Genomic DNA, 14,092 nt, shown 5'->3' with positions numbered 1-14,092 from the left:
AATAACATAAAGACAGATGTCCTCAACCTTACATGGACTCTAGCCGAACTTCCATCCTGGAATAACAATTGCCCCATGAGGTCAACACAAGGGTAGTTCCTGCCCTTTAGGAATCGGCATTCATCAAACATGTTGGATTATGGACCTAATTGACCCCAGCTACAGTAATATCGGGTGTACACTATTGTTTTGGCTCAGGTGATTAATCCAACAAAACGTATAACCGAGCCAATTCACATTAACTACTCCTGATAAAATACAACAAGTTCAGTATCCTAACTCGAAACCTCCAGTTAAACCACACAAATGTCCCATGAATCCTCAAGCAAGACCGCAGCGATCAGGATTAGCGTTATTCATTTGTCCTTTCCAGGTACAGAATCCAATCCTCTGTCGAACATTGAACTGCGGATGCTGCTTAACGAGCAAGCCAACCCAAGCCTCGGCTATCTTATTGCGTATGAGAGTCTGTATTTTTCCAAGAACAAGCACCGTGACTTTCTTTGGTCGTTTTCTGCACAGATCGTAGACGGTGGACAGTGGCCAGGCGTACTGCATGAAATTTGCCGGCAGCACGTTGATAGCTGGCCTGTCTGAAAGCCACCTCAGAGAGTCGAGGTAAATTGAGCAGTCGAAAGAATTTTCAAACGGCTTGTTCTTCCCGCCGGGGGAGCCGTTTGGTCCCACGAATTCCCCTTCCTCTAAGCCAGGAGGGATGCGATGTTGTTCATGCTGTCTCCACATGGACCACAGACGCTCAAGAGGGAAACTGGATCCCTCCCAGCTTAAATTGTTGTTTCGGTCGACAAACATTCGCCCTCGGTAACCGGCAGCAACCTCTACTGCGCAAGTAAAGTCTGGTGGCACGATCATGGTATCGTCGATGCGAGCTGTTCTACCCAAAGAATGTACCTTTGGGTCCACAGATATACCGAGTTTGGCTTGCCAACTTGGAGAGCCATCAGATCCTTCATACGGATGAATAAAAGCTTGAGCAAGTGCCGGGCACCTCTTGTTGATCTCCAGAGAACAGATCTTTTCCATCTCTGCGGGAGTTGCGTTTGGCTTCCCAACGTCCACGCCAAAAAGTCGCTGGACGCCAGCGAGTCGATCTTGCGACATCTTTGCCTGTCGATGACGTGCCGCACGAAGAAGAACGAGAGGATTGCGCGCAATAAGTAGGTCGAGCCCAGCTGTTTCCACCGGTCGGGCAATGTTCGCGTTGGAACCCCCGAGGCTGAGGTAGGAATGGCACACATCGAGCAAGACTTGAAGTGTAAGGGTGACCTGCTTGCCATTGAATTCCACTCGAGTGGTGTTGCCAGGTCCGGTGAGGATTACTGAGTCTTTGCGAATGAATGCTTCTTGCAGAGTCCACATTGAAGAGAACCATGGGTCATGTAGTAGGCTGCAGAAGCGATACTCCAACTCGTGCCATCGGCTCAACGACGCATTCTTTTGGGCGTAGGACATGTCATTGTAGTCGATATTGTTGGATTGTGTCGTGTTGACGAGGGCTTTCACAAGCACGTCCAGTGTCATCCCACTTTCCGATCCTTGCTGATGGAGCCAGATGAACGACGCCGATGCTCTGTTGAAAATGGAGGCTTGACAGCCAATCTGGTTATATGTGTCGTTGACTTGGTTGATACAAGCAACATCTACCCACACGTAGTCGTAGCTGCCGGCCACGACTTCAAGAGTTCGTTTAAAATTGTGACTGGTAAATCCCTGTTCCGGGTCAATTGCAGGGATCTTCCATTTGATGTTGTTGACAGATATGGCCTCGGCTTTCGAATTTATGGGAGACTTCCCTCTCCCATCAGCGCGGAAGCGGCCCCAAGTGTAAGATATGATGGCGTACTTCGGATTCTTGTCTTTCTTTCTGTAGTAGGCGTTATTTCCATCGAGGTGCAGTTCATACGAGGTCATGTCCTTGATGCGAAGCAATCTCTGGGGCCAGACATTGCCTACGACATTCTGGAGACCAAACGAAGGTGTATGAGCCATGATGAAAATGTTGTAGTGGGTGATTTAGAATGACAGCACTGGGCTTGACGTGTGGGTTATAAAGGATTCATGTAGGGCTCTTTCTCGATGCTCTACAAAAGGGGGCACCATGTAGAAGGCCTGCAAGATCACCCATTTTTATCCTCAAAATCAAGCCCAGTATGAAATTTGCCGACTCTTCCCGAACAGGCATTTCAGTTTCATCTAAGCGCCCTGGGTTATTTCGGGTTCTAGGCAACCGCGTGTCATTTAACGCAGAGTCTCAGCGGCTAGGACTTATCTGCGGCGTATTATGCAACCTCCTCGGAGTGTGGTGCAACGCTGTCCAATACGGTTGCTTGCGGTATTCTCATCGGTGGTGTGGATCCAAGAGAGGAGTAGCTGTCCTCGGTTCCCTTGACTGTAGGATCAGGCCATATGAAACAATTGGGGGCACATAACGTCTGATGCAGGTGGAGATCATCAGATCGCATGGCTCGCCCAACAGCTGGAGGCCGAACTCTGGCGCTTCTGAAGCTACGGTAGCGTGAAATCAGGAATATAACTCAGTCTTGGATCTTCGATTCTCTAATATATCGCCAGGCCATGACTTCAAATAAGTGATGAATAACGACGAAATGTTCAGAAGTGAGACGCAAGTACATCTAAATTTTATTTCACGCAAAGAGTAGTTCTAGCACATGGAATTGTGATTACCGGAGCAGTCCCAACACAACCTCGCGAATATCCACGCCATAATTCTCCTGCTAAGGTTTCATTTTTGTAAAGATGGCAATTTTGCCAAGAATAGGTATGGACATTGTGAATTCAGGGATTGATTGGGAGGATTTGCCGCCAGGGACAAGTCGGCGAGGCTTGGCAGATGCTGTCACAAAAAGTGAGGCGGCTAGGTACCTTGCCAGCCTATCACATCGACAACAGGTTTGCCGCTTTTATCAAGAGGCCCCGCCAAGATGTATACATTGTTTCAGCTAGCCGCCGAATGACCCCATATTGCCCATGTAGTCTCGGACGAGGCATCCAATACAAGACGGATCCGGAGGCGCAAGTTGGCCAGCCTGAATGTTGCTCTATTAATAAAAGCCTGGTGCGCCTGCTGTGTCGCGCATTCTGCTGAAGAAGCAACCAACACCTTCGGCAGAGACCATTTATGGGTAGCTCCGTGATCGAATCCGTTGGGAGGGTGTGTTTTCACGAGCGGCACAGCAAGGTCGGCATCCATGTCGGCGAGACGCTCAATCCACAGTTTCCACGGCGCGACGAAAAAAAAGTCGCTGCTATTTTTGACCTGCTTCTCGAATGTATGGCGTACAGTTCTGGTTGACAGATACTGGTCGGCGCTTGGCATGCCCTTCCTGGGATCCAATCGAGCGAACGGACGGCAGCAACATCGGGGGTTGGTAGATGGGTATTCCCGCCTGCCATTAAGGCCCAGGTTGGACGGGACTGTCGACAAAGGACGGTGCACTGTGAGCTGATATCCTGCGGTCAAAGGTCGTTAGACAAATTTAAAAAAAAAATCGCTGTACGCTCCACGAGATCGTCAACACGTCAGAATGAGTGTAAACAGTGGGGAGAAAATAACGGCAGGAGTCAAACGCATTCATCGCCCCCAGGTGAGGGCTCGCCATCGAAAGAAATATCACCCTAATTGACCCGATTGAACACCTTGAAAATGTTAACATAAATCCGTTTTCGAGGAGTGCGTCGACCCGGTCGCCTTTTCAACCCATTTTACAAGTGCCGCGAGCATATGGAACATGCAATAGTCTCATACTGCTGCAATCCTAGCTCCAATAAATATCTCAAATTCTCCAACGCAGACTAAGTCGAGAAGCACATCAAGTCAAAGCATCAGGACAAACTCACGGATACCCGAATTGACAAGAAACCTTCACGGAACATGTTACATCTCGCCCGACCTAAACTAGATAACTATCCTCCCTCCTCGTTCATGTTCTGCCGCCGCAGGTCATGCACCCTTGGCACGAACGTCCCCCTCAACCAACGCCCTTTGGCCCATCCAGAAGTAGTACTTCTCATACGAGTGAATGCTAGGGTTTTGAAGATCCTTCCTAGCACCGGCTAGGAATAACTCTATCTCGACAGGGTCCAAAATCTTTCGCAGAGGCTTGGCAGCCATAGCTCCAAACATGTCGCTCACAGCCGTCCTACAGTAGTGTCCTATAAGGCGCTTTTTCTTATCCTGTTGTTTTTTGCACTCGTTAGTAAACCGGATTTCGCACTTGCGTGGTGAATCTTGCCTTTGGCCATGTCCCAATGGGTACTTTCAACACCGTACAGCTCACATTGACGAATCCGGCCTCTTCAAGAGGACCTCGGAGATTCTCGCCAGCACGAAACTTCATGCCAAATTCTTTTACAGCCCTCTCGGCTGTGTCAAAGAACTTAGCCAGGGGAGCGTCGGGGGACAATGACCCGTCGTCGCAGTTGGCGCGAGCGTCGAGCTCTTGGATCTCAATCCAGCCACCAGGTTTGAGATGTCTAGATGTCTTTAGCATAATTTCGGTGGATAGATCAACCCAGAGCTGAGCGCCACCCCGTGGGTGCCTGCTGTAACAAATTAAAGGGCATCACTTGACTCACTCGTAGGCTTGGCGGAGGACTTTGACTTCATCTTTCAGCCAGGGGCTGATGCAACGCATATGCACAAGGTCCCAGTCATCACCATGCGTCCACTCATCCTCGATATCATCAACGAGGAATCTCAAGTTGGGCGGAACCCAGACTGGCTGGATGGGACTAAGATCCACGCCCAATATGGTAGCACCGGGATATTTGTCGGCGACTTTGAGTGATTAGTGCGGAATACGTCGCACAGAGTATGAAGTGAGCAGCTTACTATCCACGGCCCAGATACCGGTACCAGTAGCTAGGTCGATAATCTTCCCAGGATTGTCGCCAATTGGAGCAAAGAACAACTTGCCACTGCATTAAAGTGTCAGTAAGTCAACAACTGCGGGTGCCCATAACGAATACACACTCTGTGAGCTCGAGCATCATAGCATGCTTCATGTCATCACGGTTCTGTTCGGCGTCGTCATTTGGAATCGGATATCTGCTCGACATCAGGACAATCGCGTATGCTCGTCATTTCTCTAGGACCTACGTTCCATGACGGTACTGGTGATACTGCGCTGGGGTCAGTTGGACCTCTTCCAGCAATTTCTTCAATCCCCGCAGTAGATCCCACTCACCCGCCTGCCATTCTCATATGCGTGCTGGTAGACGCTCGAGGTCAAGCTAGCAGAGCTCGAGGACAGTGAGCTGGCATCGTAATCCGAAGTAGCGAACTCGTCCTCCTCCTCAACCTGTTCGCCTGGTGCGATGGCCTCAATTGCGCCGTGGGTGACGGTACTTGCTTCAGCCATACCGACTTGAGATTCTGAATAGTAGCGAAGAAGGAAGACTCGAGGAGACGGAGATTTCCACACATTCACATGCGGGGTTTATAACTCCACCTTGCCGCTTAATCAGGCCACCACTACGTGTCCTGCTTTCCCTGTCAGGGGTTGTACCCTACTACCGCTACTAAGTAGTACTACCTTCCTTTACCGAAACGCACGGTGTTTCATTGGGCTATTACCTATACACAACCAACTAACGTCTTCCTTCGTACTCGTAATCGCTGAAGAATCAACCAGATCGCGCCCATCCTTGACATCAACTCGTCCACAACGGCCAAGACGTTGTTGGATCTTTCTATCTAGTTGACGGCCCAATTATATCCGATCCTAAGCAGTTTCACATCAAATCTTATTAAACAGAAAGCTGAGACATTTACAAATGTTTCTTCAAGTTTGCTTTACCGCTGTAGCAAAAACAAAAGTGACACAGCCACTCAAGTCTTGCAGTGCAACACATACGCCTGTCGCGCTACTCAAATATGATCCTTCGCAAGATCCAGGAGTTGTTTCCACAATCCAAGAGTCAGAGCGGAAGGCTGTGTGAAGGGGGATCCTCTCCTAAGACCAACCGTTCCTGCCGAAAACATTCTTCCTCCAGGAAGATAGCCTCGTCGACCCGGCCCAGATGATGCCAAATGTAGAGAAGCGGTGCATATAAGGTAACGTGTGCGGATGCATCTTCCCATGAACTACCCTTCGAAGCTCCAATGCCTTGGCTGCCATCTCTTCTGCCTTGAGCGTTCGCCCCTATTGCCAGTACGTTTCCACCAAGTTCTCTATAGTATGTATCGTATCGGTGTATTTCTCTCCAAAAACCTCAGTTTAAACCTTCATTGCTTCGAGTAGCATCTCCTCGGCCTCCCGGCATTCACCCCTCAACCTATACATGTCTACAATAATCGCAATCGCTTTTAATGTAGACGAGTCGCTCTTTCCGTAAACATCCTTTGATAGCTCGTATACCTCGACGAATAGTCTTTCGGCTTCCTCGCATCGGCCAGCAACTACCAATTTGCTGCCATATTTCCCATACTCAAAATCGTGTCTGCATGCTTGTGTCCAAGAATCACTCTTTGCAGCTTTAATACTCTGGCGGTCATCGCCTCAACTTCCTCACATCGACGCTGCTGTAAAAGTATCGTTGCGAGAACTCCTAGCCCATGGATTGTTTCCTGATTCTCGTCCCCAGAGTCTCTGTAAACACCTCTAATTCCATGTTTTACATTTTTTCGGCCTCGTTGTATCGCCCTTGGTTGTAATAAGTCTTCGTGAGACATTGCATGCATCGAGCTACATTTGGGTTCTTCTCTCCGACAAACTCTCGGCTAATGTATAGGAGCATCATGTCCACTGCCTCTTTCTCTCTCCATTTTCGACGGTGATAAAGGAATATTGTTACTCGACAATGAAAACGGTGTAGCGCAAACACATCTTCACGTGTCACCAATTTTACATTGACCGCCCTAATTGACTGTGATTTTGCTATCAATTGAGTTGCCAATTGGGTTTCGTTGAAACACTAACTGCTTCATCGTAACTGTGATTTTGCAGAAGAATGAGCCCGAAATGGCTGGTTGAGGCTGACCACAAGAAGCAGGGTCATATATCTGCACACGGCACGTGAGACTTCCTTCAGCGAACCCTCATTTTAATCCCGAGATATTATTCGTACAACTCCACTGAAGCCTCAGTCAGATCGGTGCGTACATTCCTGCGCGAGTCATTCTGGCGCTCGACAATCGTTGCCATGGCCACTCCAACGCGACCCGCTCATCGCGAAGACTTTCACATTGCAATTATTTGCGCTTTACCACTCGAGGCGGATGCCATGACCCTGCTTTTCGATGACAATTGGGACGACGATAACAATCCCTACGGCCAAGCATCCCAAGACACAAATACCTACACGACGGGCCGCATCGGGCTTCACAATGTCGTCCTCGTCATTCTTGGGAATATGGGCACATCCAGTGCGGCAGCAGCGACAGTCAACTTGCGGTCAAGCTACAATAACGTTGAGCTTGCCCTGCTCGTTGGAATCTGCGGGGGCGTGCCCAAAATCGCGGGAGAAGATGTCTTCTTGGGCGACGTAGTGTTGAGCAAGACCATCATACAGTACGACTATGGCAGGCAGTACCCCGGGAACTTTGTGATGAAAAATCTGATCGAAGACAGTCTTGGGAGAGCAAGGAAAGGTATTCGGAGTCTGCTTGTAAATTTCCAGACGCGGGACGGTAAAGACACCCTGCAGACGAAAGCCAAGCAGCATTTAAAACGCTTGCAAAATTTAGCTGAAACAAGGCGTCTACAGGGCTCAAGGCGGAAGCGAGCCGAGGATAAGTACAGATACCCTGGGTCAGCTGAAGACAAGCTATACTCGGCAGACTACACTCACATACACCGTACATCATGCGAATTATGCGAATTATGCGAATTATGCGTAAGCGGATCCGGGGACTTCTGCGAGTCTTCCAAGGCGTCGTGTGCCGAAACAGGGTGCGATGAAGCCAACTTGGTTGTGAGGGCATTCCCTTTCGAAGACGATGATTACACCCCCGAGATCTTCATCGGTCGGGTCGGCTCAGGCAACACCGTCATGAAGTCTGGAAAAGACCGAGATCGCATCGCCGTCGCGCACAATCTCATCGCTTTCGAGATGGAAGGTGCCGGCGTCTGGGAGGAAGTCCCCTGCATTGTCGTCAAGGGCATCTGCGATTACGCAGACAGCCACAAGAACAAGAAATGGCAGGACTTTGCGGCGGCAACTGCGGCGTCTGTAGCCAGGGCAATTCTGGAGCGATACTTTGTCAATTATGAACCCCAAGCCCAAGCCTTGAAGGCGCCGGATGCGCAGGGGAACGGTAAGAGACAAATCAGCCCCCTCATCTCCATCGCTCACACATGGCAGGTCTGGAACAAACAAATAGCATCCGATCCGTTGCAAATAATTCATTTGGGAACCACGTCAAGATTAACCAAGGCGACAGTTGGGGGGACATTACGTTTTAATCTCACCTCGCGTCTCTATAATCTACCCACCTAATTAGATACTATCTCTTGCAGCTGCAGTCTCCCATTATTCGCGCGAGTCGAATTCGACCATGCCTTATCAAACCTCCACTGCCAAAAGTACCACAGCGCACAGGTGACAAAGGTCACTGGAAGGGCAAACGCCCAGTAGACCCAGATCTTGCTCGACATTCCCCAGCCGCCGCTGCCAGCGTCGAATGAAAAGAACGACGTGCTGAAGATTGCCGAGATGAACGTAGCTGGGAGGAAGGCCAGGGTCAGAAACGCGATCGTCTTCATGGCCGCGCTATCTGACTGCGTCGCGCGGCCGATCTGCAGCGATATGTCTGCGTCGTATTCTGCGACGACGTTGAAAGCGAGCTGGATCTCGTTCTGCAGACGCTCCTTGTTGGAAGACGATCTGCACCGCAGGCCCTCGAATATTTGCTCGAAAAACAGCAGTCGTTCGTGCACGTTCCGATAGGCAGCTTTCTTCGGGAGGGTACTCGAGCCATCGTTCATAAACGACGCGTGCTGCTGCAACACGCTTCCCATGGTTTTGACGGCGAGGTCGAGGGTTTCGGAAACATGGATTATGTGTCTCGCAAGGTCGTGCAGGTGAGAGTAATTCGGCGTTGGCGGGTCAGTCTGCATCCTGTATTTTTCCGCATTCCGTACGTGGGTGCGCGTGGTCCAAACGGCCACGTCTTGGAGACTGATGACTTCCTCGATGAGAAGAGGGTACACCCAGAAAGGGTCGGCTAGATGATTTATGGTGGGATTTTGCAGTAGCGGCGTGGGCATTTTGTCTTTCAACGCGGGCGGCGCATCAAAGAGGAGAACGATGGTCTGTTGGGTGGTCGAGAGCCATCGGACGAAGATGTTCATCTTGTACCATTTATGCTGTCCTTTGCCGTCCAACAGCTTCACGAGGAAACGAGTCCAAGTATCTACATTGCGTTAGCCATGCCTTTCTTCAGTATGTAGCACGTACTAATCTCTGCGATGCTGCCATCGTCGCCGCTCGCCGTCTCGCAGCCAAAGTAGCCATTCGATTTCCGGCAATACGTGGTCCACCACAGCTCAGGCATGCGGAAGGTCTGGGCGAAGGCGAGTCGACATGAAGGGCATTCTCGGACCTTGTCTGCATTCGCCAGGCTGTATGACTGTTAGATTTGTCGGTACCGAGGGTGTGCAGAACTGACAGGATCACAATGTCGGCATCCAGGTCCGTCGGCAAGGCAGCACACTTAGCGAGCTGCGCTCCCTGCTGCCAGACGTTTTCGCCTGAAACGATCAGCGTCGCTTAGTTCCGGGGGGGATTCAACACGTACCTTTTCGCCATGAGAATGATGCCCTCTCTGTACAGCATGGGTCGTGTTGAGGTGATGCCATTTATCCCACGCTGAACAATGATGGTCCAGAGATGGTCCAGGCAGCCAGCGTTTGTCGGAGTGCTTCAGCTGCACCGCCCCGTCGTGCAACAACTCGGCTAATGAAATTGCAAGTGTCTCGGGCAAACGTTTGTGCGGCTCTCGGGCGCCACTTCGCCTCAATCCAGCTACGTTGTAGAGGCCAGGCAATATTTGAGGCTTTGGAACATTTTATCGTAAGAATCTTAGGTCAGTAACAAAACCTCGGCTAGGAAGTGATAGGCCGCAGCTTTCAAACTGAGAAACTCGGTGTCATGGACATCATCTGCAATAACCATCCCGGCTCGGGCCGCTGTTCCCGCCGCTCCCCACATTCTAAATAAGGAATTCAACCATACAATAACCAGCTCTCCAGCGTTCAATAAACCTTGCGATTTTCGAGATACTTCATCGCTATAGCCTCAAAGAAGCGAGTCCCTACTCGAACATGAATAATTCCCCTGATTTTCCAATTGAATTGGGAGTGGCGATGCACGAGGACTGCGATGTCTTGACCAATCATAAGCTCTCCCTCAGATCCACTCCACTTCAGCCTACCCTACACCTTTTCAGAATTGATTTGATGTGAACGTTGGTGGAAAGGTTTCTCAATGTATACTATAGTCTGCACTTTCTTGCACTTAGACCAGAATAATTGGGATAAATTCAATTCTTTCTTCCTGAGATTCACAGTTTTATAAATCTCTCTACTGGGCGCATGATGTTGAAAAGCCGTGTATGAGTCCGGTACCGTAGGCTGTCGTTATGGAGGTGATAATTTTTGTAATCCATATTCCTCTAGGTTGGATCATGGTTCATATCGCTGAATAAATCAGTCGCACGATATAAGAGTCTCGTCGCACTGATCATCCAGCCTTTAGAGATCTCATCTGAATGATCAGGCCCTACAAATAATAACCCAGCTTTTACTTTGACACGTCTTTCCCTGCGCCGCAAGCAGCCTCGGCAAGATTTTGTGTGCGCTTTCATCACCCAGCGGTTAAAGGTTAATACATAACAATGAAATGGATTATCAGTACCACCTCAAAAGCAGTGCGATTAGTTACGACAGCATTTCCAAAGGCGGTGACGGTGACCAGGCGAGAGCGAAATATTCTGTAGGAAGGACGCTGCTCCGCGAACTCGCTTCTTCCAATGCATTCACCTACCCCAGAAGCTGGCAGAGCTTAGGAACAATTGGATAGGCAAAACCCGAGATCAACTGCCAAGAGCAGATCGCGCCTTGGCAGTATGTGCGGCATCGACACACCCTCTCCACGTTGTGGCTTAGCCTCATTGAAACGTTATCGAGATCGCCAAGCCGTACAGGGAAGGATGAACATCAAATTCAGATAGTTTGTTGATGGGAGTCGCACTTTGTGTACACCGGACCGGGGACAGAGAGCGTCTGGGACCGCAAGGACAAATTTTACTGAGCCCAGCCAAAGGAATGGGCTGACTGGATGATTGAAGTATTGATCAAAAGCTTCTTAACGAGACTAGAAGAAAAATAGTAAAAAGAATGCGGGATCATTCGCTGCGAAAACTAGTCTAAAATCATGAGAAAAGATGGCAGAGGCTCATCATATTGAAAATTGAGGAAGGAAAAGCACACTCTTTCAATAACGTAGAAGGTCGCTTATTTTAAGTTATAGCTAGTACATCAGGCTAGCTCCGGTATATCTGTGCCAGAACTATGATGATATCGTTTTTAAGCGTGCGATAGAAATGGCTACATATGAACAACTGGATTTAGATCCTGGAGGACCGCGTGCTGTAGCCGCAAAGAGGTGACGCGAGGGCTGATGACGCGGCCTACGCAGTCAAAAGGATCTGGGACTGGGACGACCCTCTCGCGCTAGCAACACCAGCTGGTGCCAGCAAATACGTGGAGGAGTACACTTGCGCGGAGACAAATCTTGGTGAGAAGTGGTCTGGTACGCGTATATTCCGGACAGTCGGATAAACGGCACAACCATCACCAACATCATCATCACTGCGCTGCAGACTAGCCAATTGGATCGTAACGGATCCGACACAAGGGCAGCATTCGTCTCAAATAAGAATTCGATAACTGCATAACAAGCGGATTGGGCGGGTCCGAAGATCGTATTAGTTCGGGGGATCCGGAAACCCGATTGCGAAACCGAAGTCGGGGCCCAATTTCAATATTCGTAGTTTGAATCCAGAATGACAGAGAACTAACCTAACCCATTTGGTGAACGCACCACCTCTGGCAGCGATCATTGACAGACGCCCTGGTGGGCTTGTCAACCAACCCTACGGAGACTCAGCCCCATCGCCTCCATTATCTTTCAGGGGCTATCGGCCCAGCTTTGTAAATCCGCCTGGGGACAGCGAAGCTTATCGAATCAGCCTCGCGGGACGGGGAGGAAATTGTCTTGCAAGGGTCTGCCGTGCCGAATTCCCGGAGACCTTGACGTGTTGTTGATGGGCGAAGCTAAATTTAGCGATACGTCAAACCGTTTCCCTTTTGCAGGACTTGCAACTGTTGAAATGGCCGGGCAATCGGGCTATGCTGAACTCGACTGTAGCATTCTAGATGGCCCGGATTCACGGATTAGAGCTGGCTTCTGAATTCCGCTACTCGATACAAGCATACCCACGACTGTCTTGTTTCTGTCGAAGAGTGATCCAATTCTTTGACGCGCCCCTGGCCCCACCGCGACAGGCTGTGCCTTGTGGCCCTTGCCATTGAGAAGGAACTTTCCGAAGGGTGTTCTCTGAATATTTTGGTTACTGCGAAGAGGACGCCATGTATAAGTATGGACAGTGACCCCAATATTGCAGATTAACCTGACCTCAGCGCATCCCGATCGAGTCCACACGAACCATCACCACATTATAATCGAGTTCACGCCCCTCCTTGACAACAAATATCTCCATCTCCAACGATAGAACACAACCCCAACAACAACGACGAACCATGGCTTCGGGCGAATTCGTCCTCTATCATTATGATCCCTCATTCGCTGCAGCCGCGATATTTGTCGTGCTCTTCTCCATATCAGCGGTGACCCACGCTTTTCAGTTGTTCCGGGCAAGATCATTTTATATGTTCCCATTCCTAATCGGATGTGGCTGTGAGTATTCTGGACTATGGAGAATGCCTTGGCGCAAATATTAATGGACCTTTTTCACAGTTGAAATCGTTGGATATGTCGGACGAGCGTGGTCAGCGAAACAGACCCCGAACTGGGCGACCATGCCATATGTTTTACAGTCCTTATTCCTACTCCTCGGTCCAACACTCCTGGCAGCTTCGATCTACATGGTGTTAGGGAGACTTATTCGCCTTCTCAATGCCGATAATTACTCCATCATCAGAACAACGTGGTTGACCAAGGTTTTTGTCCTGGGAGATGTGATATCATTCCTGGCCCAGTCTGGAGGTAAGCTGCTTATGACTTGGCCCCTCCAATTCCCACTTCCCACTTGTAAATGTCCCATATTAATACCCTCGCAACAGGTGGTGGTATGCTAGCCAACGCCAAAACAAAGAGCAGCCAAAAACTGGGTGAGAATGTCATCATCGGCGGTCTCGGCGTTCAGATCGTCTTTTTCGGATTTTTTATGGTTGTGACTATGGTCTTCCACCGTCGAATTCTTAACAATCCCACCACAGCCAGCCTTACGATCACCACACCATGGAAGAAATTCATCTTGGTAATGTACGTGGCCAGCATGTTCATCATGATTCGATCCGTCTTTCGAATCGCCGAGTACATCGGTGGCTCGACCGGAACACTCCAGAGCACTGAGGTATACATTTACATCTTTGACGCAACATTGATGTTCATTGTTGTCACGCTCTTCAATGTCTTCCATCCGAGTCGGGTTATGAATCATAATGAACGCATCAAAGAGTACAACAATGTGGAGCTGGAATCATATTCGATGATGGACAGAGACGGCCGGAATGACGCAAGAAGGCCTCAGAATGCTCCCAACCCGTATGACAGTGGAGCGGATTCGCACTATCATGGTCGAAGTTAATACCCAAATGTCAATCGTGGCGAAGGATTAAGCGTTGGTCGAGATCCATGGTCCGACGATGAGGATATCAGATCTCCGAACAGAATTGGAGCCCATCAGGGAGCCAGATACACGAAAGCTAGGTGTTGGTCAATCGGCGAGAGAATGAACGAGGGACCTTCGACATGGGTGATGGGACAGTCAGGGCCGGTTTTGTCGTGGCAAACGGAATGCAGA

General features: G+C 49.7%; 5 protein-coding genes across 5 annotated transcripts; 2 read left to right on the top strand and 3 right to left on the bottom strand.

Moving 5' to 3' along the window:
• Window positions 1-131: 131 nt before the first annotated feature.
• BGZ61DRAFT_462425 (heterokaryon incompatibility protein-domain-containing protein) lies at window positions 132-2,151 on the bottom strand. The gene has a single exon (XM_046247289.1). It carries the CDS (start codon window positions 2,008-2,010, stop codon window positions 322-324), a length of 1,689 nt encoding a protein of 562 aa, XP_046097070.1. The 5' UTR covers window positions 2,011-2,151; the 3' UTR covers window positions 132-321.
• Window positions 2,152-3,822: 1,671 nt separating this feature from the next.
• BGZ61DRAFT_462420 (S-adenosyl-L-methionine-dependent methyltransferase) lies at window positions 3,823-5,509 on the bottom strand. Its single transcript, XM_046247288.1, has 7 exons — window positions 5,229-5,509; window positions 5,141-5,163; window positions 5,015-5,089; window positions 4,874-4,959; window positions 4,618-4,819; window positions 4,275-4,515; window positions 3,823-4,216 (listed from the first exon to the last, which is right to left on the bottom strand). Exons 1-7 carry the CDS (start codon window positions 5,400-5,402, stop codon window positions 3,983-3,985), a joined length of 1,035 nt encoding a protein of 344 aa, XP_046097069.1. The 5' UTR covers window positions 5,403-5,509; the 3' UTR covers window positions 3,823-3,982.
• Window positions 5,510-7,000: 1,491 nt separating this feature from the next.
• BGZ61DRAFT_431518 (nucleoside phosphorylase domain-containing protein) lies at window positions 7,001-8,447 on the top strand (the record flags this gene model as incomplete). The annotated part of the gene is made up of 2 exons (XM_046243851.1): window positions 7,001-8,299; window positions 8,347-8,447. The coding sequence occupies exons 1-2, from the start codon at window positions 7,186-7,188 to the stop codon at window positions 8,445-8,447; spliced, it is 1,215 nt and encodes a 404-aa protein (XP_046097068.1). The 5' UTR covers window positions 7,001-7,185.
• BGZ61DRAFT_431514 (uncharacterized protein) lies at window positions 8,379-10,090 on the bottom strand. The gene is made up of 4 exons (XM_046243850.1): window positions 9,782-10,090; window positions 9,653-9,734; window positions 9,442-9,605; window positions 8,379-9,397 (listed from the first exon to the last, which is right to left on the bottom strand). Exons 1-4 carry the CDS (start codon window positions 9,840-9,842, stop codon window positions 8,478-8,480), a joined length of 1,227 nt encoding a protein of 408 aa, XP_046097067.1. The 5' UTR covers window positions 9,843-10,090; the 3' UTR covers window positions 8,379-8,477.
• Window positions 10,091-12,806: 2,716 nt separating this feature from the next.
• On the top strand, window positions 12,807-13,876 carry BGZ61DRAFT_484633 (RTA1 like protein-domain-containing protein; the record flags this gene model as incomplete). Its single annotated transcript, XM_046249634.1, has 3 exons — window positions 12,807-12,963; window positions 13,024-13,272; window positions 13,350-13,876. 3 exons carry the CDS (start codon window positions 12,807-12,809, stop codon window positions 13,874-13,876), a joined length of 933 nt encoding a protein of 310 aa, XP_046097066.1.
• Between the last annotated feature and the right edge of the window lie 216 nt (window positions 13,877-14,092).

This window comes from Ilyonectria robusta (assembly GCF_021365365.1).
Source record: "Ilyonectria robusta strain PMI_751 chromosome Unknown BGZ61scaffold_31, whole genome shotgun sequence".
Lineage (NCBI taxonomy): Eukaryota > Fungi > Ascomycota > Sordariomycetes > Hypocreales > Nectriaceae > Ilyonectria > Ilyonectria robusta.
This window is presented reverse-complemented; position numbering and strand designations above follow the sequence as displayed.

Bases quoted from the DNA above. Each gene is read 5' to 3' on its own strand.
- BGZ61DRAFT_462425 (XM_046247289.1), bottom strand. From the start codon at position 2,010: ATGGCTCATACACCTTCGTTTGGTCTCCAGAATGTCGTAGGCAATGTC.
- BGZ61DRAFT_462420 (XM_046247288.1), bottom strand. From the start codon at position 5,402: ATGGCTGAAGCAAGTACCGTCACCCACGGCGCAATTGAGGCCATCGCA. The intron at 4,960-5,014 runs GTGTGTATTCGT...ACTTTAATGCAG, and splicing joins ATGATGCTCGAGCTCACAGA to TGGCAAGTTGTTCTTTGCTC. The intron at 4,217-4,274 runs GCAAGATTCACC...AAAAAACAACAG, and splicing joins CCATTGGGACATGGCCAAAG to GATAAGAAAAAGCGCCTTAT.
- BGZ61DRAFT_431514 (XM_046243850.1), bottom strand. From the start codon at position 9,842: ATGGCATCACCTCAACACGACCCATGCTGTACAGAGAGGGCATCATTC. The intron at 9,735-9,781 runs GTACGTGTTGAA...TGATCGTTTCAG, and splicing joins ATCATTCTCATGGCGAAAAG to GCGAAAACGTCTGGCAGCAG. The intron at 9,606-9,652 runs GTCAGTTCTGCA...ACAGTCATACAG, and splicing joins GATGCCGACATTGTGATCCT to CCTGGCGAATGCAGACAAGG.